Below are 14,686 nucleotides of genomic sequence, written 5' to 3'. Positions count from 1 at the left end.
CTGCTGTGTTTTAGCATATACTTCGGGGTGATTGCCATCATTGGACATAAACCTTTTCCATACAAATAAATGATCTGAAGTCAACTCGTGTAAATTGTTCGTCATTTGAGACATTTTCTCTGGGAATTCAAACATCTTGAAACCTCATCCGCCCCAATTGCATTCTCTTGCAAAACTATGAATACCGAGAAGATGAATGAGAACAATAATATGGAGGAAATTACTGTAATCGTCGGCACAGGGAATTTCCGCAATAAGTACATGTCAGTATTTTTTTGGGGGGGGGGGGGGGGGGGGGGGTGTTTAGGAAGTCCAAGTGGGAGAAAGACAGAACTCAGATTGTATACAATGATTGGAATTGTGATCGACCATTAAAGTAAAGGTGAAAAAATGAGACTTCTGGGACTGTTTTTTTTTTTTTTTTTAAATAGTAATTACATTGCTCTTTATCCCCTTGCGTTGCTCAATCTTGATTTCTAAAAATAAACTAAACAATAAATTGCAGCTTTGGGCTCAAAAAAGGAATAATATCGAGAGTCGTCCAAAGTGTGAACTCAAGAACGGACTCCAAACGTGAGCGTTCGACCCTGCTTCATTTCGTGATGATATAAGACAATAAATCAATTTTCTTCCCAGTTTGCTTTCTCTCTTTTTTGAATCCCCATTTTAACGGGTTTAGTGAAAAAAAATATATATATATTTTTTTTAAAACCACACAATATAATTGAAAACATTTTTGTCAAGAAGACATCAAGACTAAACATGATGTGGTGAACACAACAGAACGGTTTTCTGTTCTACATTGACTTGTGGTTGCAACAGCAACAGGGCAAACAGAGGCTAGGAGTTGTTACACCAGGCCTGAAACTAGGAGAAAATTACTTATAAGGGAAACATTTCATCCCAAAGTCCATGAACATTTTCGGTGTTTTGCATCATGAAAGAATGTGCCGGAAAAAGGCATAAAACGTCTTCATTTTGACATCACATCACACCCAAACACTGATAACTGGAATAGACTGAATTTCCTTTGTGAGAGTCATATGATTTAGATAGAATTTAAGTCAAATTTGACATTGTCTAGAGAATTCATGGCAAAAAAATTAAAAAAAAAAGCCCTTCAGCCTGTTGCTGCTGCTCAGGCGCGCTTCATGTTTTGATAGAACTGTATCTGTGTTCAACATCTCAAAATGAACAATTTCAAAAATGTTGAGACTTCAAATGTCTCAAAAGATGATTTCATCTTCAAAGAATTGTTGTCGACCCAATTATCAAAATGTTTCCCTCGACATTGTTGACACTGAAATTGAAATGCTTTTATTTAACATTTTCTTATTCATCGATATAAAAGTTTAAAGTTAGGGATTAAAAACGGACGAGCCAAAGCGGTTTATACACAAAACAGACTTCCATCGATTTAAGATTTAAGATTTTGTATTGTTTTTAATTAGTTACTGCACTTTGCCTTTGTTTGGCAGGATATGAAAACCACAAACATACAGGGTCATCTTCGATACATTAGGTGTGTAGTTAAGGGCGTCTGGGGACGGCTTCAAAACACAGCATGGGGCTTTGGGAAAACACGGCTGGCTGTGTAGCAGTTCGGGAGCAACATGGGATGAAACACAGAATGGGCGCATTTGTAGAAAATAGGTCTAAATGTCTCTTAAGTACATCTGGGTGTCTACTCCTCGCGTCTTCTAACTACGACGACTACATCCGCCGACGGAGGATCGACGGAGGAGAAGCCTGTGGCGAGTTCTGCCAACCTGCCGTGGCAGCAGTGCCCCCTGGTGTCTGATCCTGGTGTCACAGCGCATGCGGCGTCCTGCCGGGGCCGGGACCGCCGCGCACTGCTGCGGGCCGCAGCCATTAAAGCTCCAGGAAGGAACCACATCGTACATAAACCTGGAGTGTACTCATGTTCCCCTCCGAGAGAAGCAAAGTAAAACTCCTCTCGCCACCCTCCCTCCTTCCCTCCTTCCCTCCTTCCCTCCCTCCCTCCCTCCCTCCTCTTTTTTTCGCCCACCTGACTCAGGGTTTTCCGTTCCCGCTGCAGGCGGCGGCGGCGTTCTTGTTGCGGTAGAGCCAGGAGGACAGGCTGCGGGGTCTCCGGGGTCGGGCGGGGGCCTGCGCCAGACGCACCATTCGCGGCGAGCGCCACACCTTTATGGTGGAGTCGTCGCTGGCCGACAGCAGCAGCTCCTGGTCGGCCGGGCTGAAGGCCACCGAGTTCACTACGTCGTCATGGGCCAGTCGCGCGAGGCAGATGTTGTAATGCCGGTCCCAGATGTAGCCGTGCTTGTCCTCGGCACCGCTAGGGGGGAGAGAAGCACAAGTCAGAGGGGGATGGAGCTTTGACCTGATATGAGCTTGTGATTTAAGCATTGAACCCCGACAGGAAAGGATTTTTGGTGAGCCGGTTCTTGCGTACGTAATGGGTCTACAGAGTTAAATGGAGGCCACGGGAGCTTGGGGGAGGTCGTTTGGCGATTGAAAGGTTGCCTGTTCCACTCTGAGACTCCTCCCGGCAAAAAGGTGTCATTGAACCACTAGCCGGCCTGAAATGGTTTGTGGTGAATACGTGTCTCGAGCGGCAGATCCGGACATTAATCGTAAAGTTAAGTGGCGTAGCCAGCCACTCTCTTGAAGAAATCATTTTCCAGGACATTTTTTCCATGACAGCCAGATGTATTCATATTAAAAACACTGTCCACTTATTTTTTTTGACGATGTCATCATATAAATATGCATTCTGAATATAAATATATATTTAAGCGCATTATAGGGATCAAGGGAATTCCCGTAAATAACAATTAAGTATATTATAAATAATTCCCTGTAGAAAGTAAAGAAGAGACTTATTTAAGCCTTTTGATGATCAGTTACTTACCTGGCAACAAAGTCTCTACTAACATCCAGAAATATGAAGAAGCACTCGTCGTTGGGCGTAAACGCTCTGTGGGCGCGGAGGCTTCTCCTCTCCTCCCTCAGACTCTTCAAGTCGATGACGTGAAGGTCGATCTCCTCGGCGATGGGGGGCGGAGACATGGGGTCCGAAATGACACACCCCGCCGGCCACGCCCGGCTGTTGACGTAGAGGTACCTGCCCGGCGGAGGGAGACGGGCTCTTTAGCGCACACAAGGAACACACGCCGGAACATGCTTTTTGGCCGGAACATGCTTTTTGGGCTTTCAACTCTAATGAAACGTAAGCAAATCGGCATCACAGATGGTAAAGGTGGCTCAGAGCTAAAAACAGGCGGAGTCTTTTAACTTCTCCTGGGATGTTGTGTCTGAAGACACAGCTGCATCGTGAGTCTAAAACTGTGCTTGAGCTGCTGACGACGACGACGAGGTTGTGACTCAACACTTGCTACGTCTTGTATCCACCTTCTCTGTTTACCTGTGGTCTGGAGAGAGACCCATGCCGATGATGTGGCCGTGGATGTCGATGACATGGTCCAGCGAGTCAAAAAACTCGTCTGAGCTCCGCTCCTCCCCGAGGACGGGCCCGCAGGTGGTCATCTGGTCCGGCATGATTCGCTTAATACCTGTTGGGAGACGGACAGTTACATGAATAGAGATTTATTGGGGTAAAGCACAGATTTCACATATCGTCAATTGGGGCGTGGTTGTCACACAAATATCTGCGATTACACGTTAATTTTTTTTTTTGGCCATTTTTATGCCACCATCATAGTATAAACCGATCATCATTGAATAATTCTTGTCTTATTATTGCGGAAGACTCATCTATTGGCCTTGAGAATTCAACCATATAAATGTGGGCAGACAGTTAATTGGCCTGAACCTGAATGCATCTATAATTCACATTTAAATCATTGCAAGATTATATTATATTATAATGTTTTTAACATATTTTTTCAGAAACATTGTTGCCAAAAAAATGGCCACTACCATCATTTGTAAGTGACTAGCCATCCTCCTTTGTGTGTGTGCACGGGACTGCGTTTCAGCGCCTGTACCTATCTGGTGGGGGGAGTAGGTAAGGCTTCCGGTGGTGAACAGCAGGTAGGTCTTGTCCTCTCCCTCCGCAGGTTCGGAAGGATTTATCAGGTTGGGGTCGGGGGCTTTCGTGTGGGCTCGCCCCATCATCCGAGCGACCGTGGATTCGATCGCCAGTTCCGTGGCTCCCACCCGCTGACGACCCTGAACACGGAGGAGGGTAAAGGAACAGTCGCGGGGGGAATCGGACGGAACGATCAGACGCCGCTTCATTCATTTTGGTCCCGCCGACCGACACGACGCTCACCTGCACGCCGTGCCCTGCACCCAAGGCGGAGGGCTGTGTGCGTCGAGTGGCGGGAAGGCCCTTAAACCTCGTCTCTCTCTGATGCTCCTCATCCTCCTCCTCATCATCATCATCATCGTCGTCGTCGTCGCTATCCTCACTATCTGTGGCGCCCAGGTCAAAGAGCAGGGGCTGATGCTGCTGCCGCTTGTTGTTTTGGGCCTGGGACTGAGCCTCGTAGTCCAGCAGGAGGTCGGGGTTGTCGTGCCGCCGGCAGTGAGCCACCATCACAGTGCGGATGGTGCTGGCATTGATGTTCTGGATCTTGAAAAGCCGCTTCACCACGTTGACATTCTCCGATTCAACATCCTGCTCGGCGAAAGGGTCGGGGAGGGGAACATAATCGGGGGTTGAGTCAAGGCATTTGTGGTGTTTGTTGTACTTCTTTTAACCTCCTGCTCGAGGAATCACAGAAATCAAAACATCAACCAATTACAATCCCCCCCAAAACTGAACCCTCAAATCTTAATCCCCCTTCATTTAAAGGGCAATTTGTAATTAAGGGACAGATGTGCAAATGTAGTCTGCATAGTCGGCCAAACTTTGTTGCTGAGAGGTTGCCAATTAAACTACGGAACTTGTTTTAAATAGTGATTGCAGGATAATTTAAGAGATGTGCAGTATGGAGGATCAACTCATGACCCACACATGAAAAACAAACTGAGGGATGAATAGTTAATTTTTCAATCCGTTATTTATGTCGTTAACAAAGAATTGTCTATTTGAAATGATTGAAATCTTTACATCTTGAACACAGAACCCCCGTGATTTCCATTTAGCGGGTTGTTGGCGGGGTCTAACCCCAACGGCTGCTCATACTCAAGAGTATTGGAGGGCAACTCTGCTGAGGCTCTCACCTGGAAGGCTTTATTGAGCCAGAGCACAGAGCAGGAGGTCATGTTGCTGATCCAATGCAGGTTCCCAGAGATCAGGTGGGTCTCATTCAGCCAGCAGCCAAACACATCGTAGGGCTTGTTTCTTACCCGGGACAGCAGGCTGTAGTCGTCTGTAATTTGGTTTAAAATGAGGTGGGATGGAAACAAACATAGATACAACTTCAAACAACTATTTGCTTGTGTGGTAACTTCTTGTCAATGTCTTCTTAATAAGGTGTGTGTGTGTGTGTGTGTGTGTGTGCGCGCGCGCGCGCGCCAAGGCAAAGATATAATTATTAATCAATCACATAAATTATTTACGGAATTACCTTAATCCCTCTTTTAACACTATTATAACACTCGTATCACACATAAATGGTAGGTACAAATGTTGTCTCGACTCTTCTGTGAGATTGCCTAATGATGCTGTACTGCGGGTCTCATTAAAACTTTCAATGTGATTTGGCAAATACAAGATAAAAACGAGGAAAACACAACAGTGAGATACTGGATTACACCAGCCCAATGAGAGTGCATAAGGGACAGACAAATGTTGATCACATGTTGAATGTCAACATGCATTTGCATTTGCTGTAAAAAAATAAAAATAAATAGTAGTCTATAAAAGAGCAAGAAGATGCTGAGAACAAAAAAATTAAGCTACAGCCTTATGCCCTTATTCTGCTGACTGTTGTCCTGCTCCGGCTTTCGCATCATTCGTCACAATTCAAATCTTAAGCACATATTGTCATATCTATTTTAGGTTGGATCAATCAGAACTAAATCAATGTGAAAGTGCGGGAGTGTCTATGTCCTACCTAGACTGATAACAGCGATTTCTCCAGACGAGGACTGGTGTGGGCCGAGGTAGACCCCAGACACCAGCAACAGGCTATCATCAGCATTAAACTGGGAGAACTGGGTGTATCCCCATTTGAACTGCCGCATACTAGAGCTATGCACCAGTGCAATGGTACCATCTGACCGCTCTGTGTCCCAAAGCTGCAGGAGGAAGACAGTTGTCATCTATTAGACATACGGAGGAGTAGACAAACAACAATTTAAAATCCATTTCACAACTTTACAGTGGTATTTTGACCTGGGGTTCCCAAACTTTTGCATTCCACCATATGGCATTTTCATTGTTACTGCTCAGATGGACAAAGACAAATGGTCCGAACTGTATGACATGTCCGTGACCATTAAGGTTGTTTGTTGGTCTGTTCCTACCTTGACAGTACAGTCTTTGGAGCAAGAGGAGAAACGATGGCCCCTGTGGGAGAAAGCCAGATGAAGGACCTGATCATGGTGCTCTCTTAGGGTCTGAACCTCCACACATGGGATACAGTCAAAGAGACGCTTGAACTCCCGGCACCATGACACAGCCGCTGTGCAGACAGACAAGGGGTTTACATGAACACACAGCTACTGAGCGATGTAACAAATTGAACCAACGCCATACATTTTAAAACGCAACTATGGGTATACCAAAACGGAGCTCTTGACAAAAATAATTACTACGTCTAGAATACAGAGAGCCGGGCTTACGAGTACAGATACATTGAGGTTATCTCTGAATTGTCAATTTGTTATTATTATTACCTGGGTGCCGAGGTACAGATCTGGGGATGCGATAGTAGCTGTAGAACAGCTCCCTCCACAGGAACTCATCTCTGGAGACAGCCAGCCACTGTCTGCAGGTCAGACCAGCGTTCAGCACAGCATCGTGGGGTAGACGCAGGAAGATCTCTAACACCAGGCTGTCTGGCAGGGCTGGGCCACACTCCATTCTGACATCCTGAGGAACACAAGCCAGAGGTTAGCTGAATACAAGATGGATACTGGATTCAAGAAGTTCAAGTATAGTGTCAAAAGAATGAGGTCCCCTCAAGACCAAAGCTCGGAAACCCAGAACAAATATTGTTAAGAGGAGAATGAAGTGCCTGGGCCCAAAGACAACAAAAGTGGGGCATGAAATCAACCCTACACCAGGAAGAAATCGTAGACCATCCTCACCCCTTTCTCAGAACAGAAGGATGTGAAGAAACACAAAGATAACTAAAACCCGGGAGATGCGGTATCTCTGTTTCCAGACAGTGATGATTATAACGCGGCAGAGAAAAATATACACATAAAATGGCTTACAGAAATATTAAATAAGGATAGTCTAATCTAATCATAAATAAATAAGAAATGTAACTCTAATCACAAGATAGGGAAAGGCCTACTTGCGTGGAAAGTCCTTCAGAACTACGCCCTGCTGAGACAGCGGTTTTGGAAGAGAAAAGAGGCTGAAAAACAGCAGGCAGCGGAAAAGAAACTCACATGCTTTTACAGACTGAAAGCACCTATAAAAGTCTGGGAGAGCAAGATTTGAAATGTAGAAAAGTTTGATTTATTGTGTAACATTATTTTAAAAATGTATTAAGTGGGGTGAAGCCACATGACCATAATGATAAATGTATGTATCGTGAATTCAAAGATGCGCTGGAAGATTTTATATGGCTAAAACATAACATCATATGCATATTGGGAGAAAAGAGATAGCCGGAAAAGTATAAAAAGGCAGGTATTTGGGGAAGTAAGGTGGTCTCTCGCCAGCTGGATGCCAAAGCCACAGCACAGCTTTAGGAAGGATCAACTATCCGCCCTTGGCAAAGATCAGACCCAGTCCCCCCCAGCCGAGCCGCATCCACAGAGGACCTGGCCACACTCGCCTCTCGACTTGAAACCAGCCTCGGATAACTCTAAGCAGGCGAGGTTGGCCATGCTGATAGGATAGGGTAGACCGCTTAGGCCAGCCAGTTAACTCTCTCCAACCAACTTTTAATTAATGTTATGTTCATATTTTCTATTACAATTTATATTTAATTCTATGATTTGATTTTAAATCAGAGCACATTTTTCCTTGTTTGCCATTGCTTGCCACTCCTCAATAAACAAATTGAATATTGTGTACTTGTCACTCTTTCTCCCTCCGGGGTTTGGCCTGGCGAAGAGATATAATTAGGCCTCTACTGGTAGAATTGTAAAAAGTTAGTTTGTATAAGTGCTCAGATTCTCGTAGGTTTTCCCGAGCCTGGTTAAATAACAGTTCCCTGTACCAAAAGTATACTTGCTCCTAAAGCATAATTCTAGCAATCACACCAACCCTCAATCTCAATGAGAGGGGAGCCACCATTAACTGACGTGTCCCTGAACTGTATTGTACTCTCAGGTCACAGTGGGGTGCAGTTAGGGGGGGAAGCCGGGAATGCGTCGGGAAGATGGTGATCAGGAACTAGACGAGGCTTCTCGCCATCAGCCTAAGAGCCTTTGGTAATCTCTAGGCCGGAGGGACTAACCAATTAGGCAGGGGGGCTGATCTCGAGCCCTGTACGGGGGGCTTACCGGGAGACAATAGCGCGAACCAGGTTTGTACCAAAGTGCTGTACAGCAGGAGTGAAAGAGATGCATACACATATAGATATACATATAAATTGGAGCACAATTTATCTGTTTTTAGCCATTTACAGACAGACCGTGGGATGGCTGAAGAGCAGAGCATGACCGTGTGACTGTTAAGTAGTCTGTAAGTCAAATGAAAACTAAAATTTGTTTACGGGAATGTGGTTGGCATAACAGATTAAAAAAAAAGAGAGTACATAACTTTACATGGTAGAGATATACTCGAACCAAAGAAATACACCACCTATGAGGGGGGGAAAAAAGGTCATGAAAGAAAGATAAAGTATCTCCCTAACACGCCAAAACATTTGACTGCTTATGGTTCTAGTCATGTCTGCTGAGTGATTAATGGATGATTTACACAGAACTTTTACACACAAAGCACATCATCCCAACTGTTGGTAAGCGCTTCCCGAGCAACTCACTGGAAGGTAAACAAATGCTCCACCGCTTGGTGACAATTTGTGTTCAACAAACTCAATCAACGAGCGGCTGTTTCTCAAGCATTGCCCATCTCAGCTTGAAAGCACATTCACGCCCTGCTCGGCAGTCGGGGCTTTTATTTCCATCCGACTGCCAAATAACAACCTCTCTTCATGACCTAATAATGTACATACTGTTTTTTTTTGTGCGTGGCCTTATAAATGCGGTTGGCGTCACAATAATACCACAACCAACCCGAAACCTGACCCAGAGACGCCTGCATCTCGACTGCCACCCTGACGTTAGCTCGAAACGGCTATCTCGCTAAATGCAGGTTAGCTTATATCGCCAACATTCGCGTCCGCCTCCAAACTTCGATGCCACCTTTTTTTTTTTTTTTTTAAACGACAACCTTTAGTTAATATACTTTCATATCAACCAGTTAATCAACTGAAACTTGACAGACCGTCTCGGCATAAACGGCGACCGACCTGCTTGTCCCAAGTGTGTCACCGAGGAATTCGAACGGACCGCTAGCGTTACGGCTAGCCACCAAAAATGACAACAAGCCCTCCCCAGCAGCGGCTCGGCGGCCAGGCTCGACCAGCCGATCGCGGAGCCGCGGCTCAGGCCTACTCAATCGAGTCCTGCTATTTGGAAGTCGCTGACGTACCGTTCCGCCAAAACGGATCAGAGGTGGAGAGATAAATATGTCTTTTAAGTAATAATCAGGTGGCGTTGCTCGCCAGAAATGTGCTTTAAATCTCTGCGTTGACCAAAGCGAATGCTGGCGTCAGCGATGGCCATTTAATTAATAGATAGACGCAGCATTGTTAACGTGACGATAATAATAATAATAATAATAATAATAATAATAATAATAATGATTATTGTTCGCGCGTTTTCATCGTAATGAGACGCTTCCACAGGGAGCGATTTACAATTAAAAGTAAAACAAACAAATAAACAAATAACCATATATAGAAATATTGAAACATATAAATAAATAAATAAAAACCGGCAGGACGGTCATGTGTCTGTAACTGAAGATCTCTGTGACAACTGACCAGACCTGGGGACGCGGCTGGAGGAGACCTTAAGCCACTGAGAGAGAACACAAAACCTGAATTATGCTGTGACTGCTATTCAGTGGTAAATATAAAATATTTTATAATAGATGTAAATATTTTTTGCAAGTATACTTTACATTCCATTTGTATTGTATTGTATTGTATTGTATTGGATTGTATTGCAAACAAGTGCATATTTTTCTTCCATGGACTCACTGACTTAGATGTACAGGGCTTATGTATATAAATATAATGGCGGACTCTACTCTAGTCAACCGTTATGTCTTCAAAATGGGAAAGACTTGAACACTCTGAAGGAATTATTTGCATCCCATGAAGAGGAATGCTTTGTTTAAACCTGATAGGGGTCGTATCATGTTACCGGCCGTTGCATTGTCCTGCTCGAGGCCACGACCCTGCCCCATAAAGTATGAAAGAAAAAAGACGAGAGACCACAAGACGAATAGGAAAAATATAAAATAATGCAATGCCGCTAATTACGTTCTAAACCAGTAGTTCTCAATGGGGGGTCCGAGGACCACATGAGGTCCTTCAAGAAGTTCCAGCAAATTGATTAATAGTCCAACTTCACCGTTCTTCAGTTTACAAGACATTAGCCCTGTTACGGTATGTACATTAATGACTGTTTGGATCATAGTCTCACTCTTTTATCGGTAACTTGATCATAGACGGGTAAGGATGTTTGGGCTTAATCATATCTAACAATAAAGAACTTCTCAGATTGGGGTCCCAGAGACTTAATCATATCAAATTAGGTTTTGGTAATTATGCATAATCGAATTGGGGGTCCTTGATATGAAAAAGGCTGAGAAAACTTTTATGAACTTTCCTCAGCAATGAGCACTGTCTCTAACTGGATACTATCCTGCTGTGGCTCGTCAACCGACAGGCCAGCGAAAGGATGACAATACCAGCCTAAATGTGAGCCTTATTGTTTTGCATGGGTCAATTATGGCGTGTGGTTTCCCCCACAGGGCATTTTTTTTTCGAACTTTCTTGATTTTTCTTCTAGGTGAAAAGGTGTGGACGGTCCAGAATGATGCAATCACAACTGGTCAACGTCTCCCTAATGTGACCAATCCCTAATCATCCCGACCAGGATGGATGGAAGAGTTTATTGCACCCAACTCTCTTCGCCATGTTGGATATTGTTCGCAGAATCTTGCTGTTCATTTGTTAATGTATTAATGATGACTTGTCTGAAAACTCCTCACGGGGATGTGGACATGGTCTGACAACTTACAGGCACAACATGAACAGCAGTGAATGTCATTGAATAGGGTGCTAATGTTGGATCGTCCCACAAAATTCTCAGGAATTTCCAACAAATCATGAATAATGGATCTTTGCTTCGCCTCCTCCTGTACAAAGGCCAGTCTGTTTCGTTGGTAAAAGGCTATACCGTCGTTTACAGTCAATTGCTAAAGTAAGTTAATAGTTATAAAGAGTCTGGAATAATTGATTTGTTATGGAAATATGTTAGTGGCACCGAGTCATGGGCCATGACGATGGGACCTGTTTTGCCTAAATGTGAAGCGTAACACATAAAATGAAGGGTGCTGCCTCCAAAATAATAATAAAAGGGAAAAAAAAAAAACATTTCCCACATTTTAATTGCTGTTGTCTTGCATATAAGAGAGTGTCTCAAGTTGGACAAAGATGGTTCATGGGCCAAAAAAGGTTGACAACCCCTGTGCAATTGTGTGTGATGTCACGGAGTATATGGATACATGTCTGACAGTGCACATCATAGTAACCCTGGACTTCTAGAGATGGTCAGCTGCATGATTATCAGCATCACGATCGGGCTATATTGGACCTTAAGCCTGTTACACATTTAACATTCCGTTTTCAGTGACGCCTAGTTTGTACAACACATAAATGTAAAATGAAAATGTAAGAATAAGTAACAAAAAAAGGAAATTGTAAGCGAGCTATACAACGCGACGGCGCTTCGCCGCCGCGCGGGGGCAGTCTCGGGCCGCTTCGTCGGCGAGCGCGGGGGCGGCGACGTCAGACGCCCGCGTCACGTCCCACGCAGGCTCCTCCGCGGCAGCCAATCACGTCGCGCTCCTGACACAGCGGGTGAAGATGGCGTCGGCGAGCGACACGGAGGAGAGGACGGGGCGCTTCTCGGCCGTCATCGGAAACAAACTCTTCCCGATCTCCCAAGGGCTCGTTTATTGGTGAAAACCCCGATTCCCCCGCAGCATCCGTGGGCGAACTGTGTTTCAGGCCTGCGGAGCCTTTTTTTTTTTTGTTGTTGTTGTTTTTGTTCTGTTTGTCGCTTCGGACAGCGCGTCAGCTCCCAAGTTGGCCCGGCTAGCCTCCTCGCTCCCCTGGCCGCTCGGATCTCTGTCGGCGCCCGTGGAATGGTAGCCGGAGCACGGCCAACATCGGACCGCATACCTCCGGCTACAGCTCCCAAGCCGTGGATGAACCGCACGGATTAAAAGTCACCGTCGGGCAGCGAGGGCCACCGAGCCGTCATTGCGACACTGTCTTCGGTGTCGACACCGGCCGTCATGTATTTTCTAACCGGCTGGCCCCGGAGGCTGCTTTGTCCGCTGAGAAGCGCCGAGGAACCCTTCCACGTCCAGCCCAGCTCCCACAGGTTCTACTTCGCCGTGCTGTCGGAGACCCAGCTCAGCGTCTGGTCCAGCAGGGTAAGCTGGTGGCTGTACAACGGAGGGCAGTAGATTCCATTCGATTCGGTTAGATAGGCGCTAGATCACAACAGGTAGGCGATCGCAGCGAAGTCATTCCGATCCAACCGTTTAAAAAGTTGAAAACATGTAAAAGATGGCGCTGAACGACGCAGCAGTAAACATACATGTGCACTAGCAACACGTAGTGTAAAGTGCGTTGTCGTGCAGACCGGTGCACTCCAAGCTCCATCTCCATTAATATCTTATAAACACAATCCTGTCACTCCTACGTCTATTCGGTGGATATATGGAGAAAGGAGGCCGTAAACGAGCAACTAATGTGCCGAGATGAAGACCAAGCGTTGATCTTAATCGTGGTTCCGCCGAAGATGTGTCGTGTCACATTTGTGTATTTAGCAATTGCCTCGAGCCCTGCGTATAAAGTTTAATTTACTAGTAATTATGGCGCCTCCGCAGACACTTCACCGTTCCAATTTGGTAGATGTGTTTAAATGACTCTACTGGACCCCTAATAGAGACGTGTACCCTGCTCCGCTGGATGATCGAATTAGCGACAAACAGATTTAAATAAAAACAGGACTTTGATCGTTGAATCAAGTTGGCTCAAATCGTTTTTCTCAAGTAGTCAAACGTATCCTGAGGTGCTGTCGTACATATCTCTAACAAGTCGCTTTGAACAGTTTTATCATACATTCTCAATCAATAGGATGAGCCCCCCCCCCCCCCCCCATATAATGTAATTATAGTATCATGTACCCAAACTTGTTGGAGCATGTCACAGGCATCTGGAAAAAAAAGAACATTCTAGCCAGAGAAAGTGCTCTGACGCTCTGACACGATCAAGATCAGGGCTGAGATCATCTCCAACTCTCCTTCACTTGTCGAGTTATATAGTGAGATCATGGCCTGGGGTGAAAGGGCTACTTGAAAATGTTATGCGTAGGGGATGGGCTCTTCATTAACACACTGTGTGTGTGTGTGTGTGTGCGTGTGTGTTCAAATTATAGGATTCCAGAGAATAGTTTTGGTCTGTAGGCATATAACATGAAATTATTTTTCCCAAAATGTTCCGGAATGTGGGGTTTTCGAACTGTTGAGAGCACTGCCATTTCTGCTGCATTGTGTATGACGCCACGTTTCCCACAGAATTACATGATTGTATTTGAACAACAATGCAACAGTTGTTTATTTTTCTAAACCCCCCCCCCCCCCCCCCAGGAAATGACCGGACTTTGCTAAACCCCCGTTCTTCCTCTTTGATAGTCTAGCCTGTCGACGGGAATAATGTATGTGCTGGAAAACGTCCTTCTCCTGGACATGCACTCTCTACATCTGGTATATCCATGATCTCAGCCCAGTTCAACTTCTAGCCGTCTCTGAATTCGACGCAGTTCATAATGACAGATTTTAAGACTGCATCAGTATAAGCTTGGGCTTTTACCGAAGGTTTGGTTTGGAATTTTACCATTACTTTTGAATTACTTACCCCTAATGGCACAGTGCAAGTCCTGTTGCTGCCACGAAATGTGCCTGGACCCGGTCTCTTACTGGAGTCACTCAGAATTAGGACTGCTGAAACATGAGACGTTATCTAATCTCTCTTTAACACTGAAAACATAGTATCTAAATTCCCCACTTTACTATTTTTCCCTTCTTTAGTAATATGATTAACTATAAAGGGTCAAATGTTTTACCAATTGTAAGTATAGCCATTAATGTAGGGGGTTTGTTTAAATAGTTGAGACAAAAATGTTTTTCTTTCGTAATTAAAACCATATTAATGTATTGGTTCTAGTGAATTTACGCTTTATGACTTTGTCACTAGTCCTATTGCATCACCAACAAGTTATAGTTTAACCAGTTGGT

The 14,686-nt window shown here is 44.9% G+C and overlaps 2 protein-coding genes and 1 long non-coding RNA gene across 3 annotated transcripts in view; 2 read left to right on the top strand and 1 right to left on the bottom strand.

The window, feature by feature from the left end:
* Positions 1-2,034: 2,034 nt before the first annotated feature.
* fbxw5 (F-box and WD repeat domain containing 5) lies at positions 2,035-9,609 on the bottom strand (the record flags this gene model as incomplete). Its single annotated transcript, XM_080017307.1, has 10 exons — positions 9,552-9,609; positions 6,793-6,988; positions 6,421-6,578; positions 6,009-6,192; positions 5,173-5,321; positions 4,277-4,624; positions 3,990-4,173; positions 3,407-3,554; positions 2,894-3,106; positions 2,035-2,317 (listed from the first exon to the last, which is right to left on the bottom strand). Exons 2-10 carry the CDS (start codon positions 6,977-6,979, stop codon positions 2,035-2,037), a joined length of 1,854 nt encoding a protein of 617 aa, XP_079873433.1. The 5' UTR covers positions 6,980-6,988; positions 9,552-9,609.
* Positions 9,610-10,122: 513 nt separating this feature from the next.
* Positions 10,123-11,666, top strand: LOC307242843. Its single transcript, XR_013844603.1, has 3 exons — positions 10,123-10,212; positions 10,986-11,072; positions 11,164-11,666. It is a non-coding gene; the product is annotated as an uncharacterized lncRNA (long non-coding RNA).
* Positions 11,667-12,676: 1,010 nt separating this feature from the next.
* Positions 12,677-14,686, top strand: part of ric1 (RIC1 homolog, RAB6A GEF complex partner 1) — a gene marked incomplete at its 5' end in the record, with an annotated part of 49,308 nt that continues 47,298 nt past the window's right edge. The window contains one exon of the mRNA XM_080017793.1: positions 12,677-12,817. Within this exon, the coding sequence (XP_079873919.1) occupies positions 12,677-12,817 (141 nt within the window). The remainder of the gene's footprint in view (positions 12,818-14,686) is intronic.

This window comes from Zeus faber, assembly GCF_960531495.2.
Source record: "Zeus faber genome assembly, chromosome: 17".
Taxonomy (NCBI): Eukaryota; Metazoa; Chordata; class Actinopteri; order Zeiformes; family Zeidae; genus Zeus; species Zeus faber.
The sequence above is the reverse complement of the archived record's forward strand: the minus strand, read 5'-3'. Positions and strand labels throughout refer to the sequence as shown.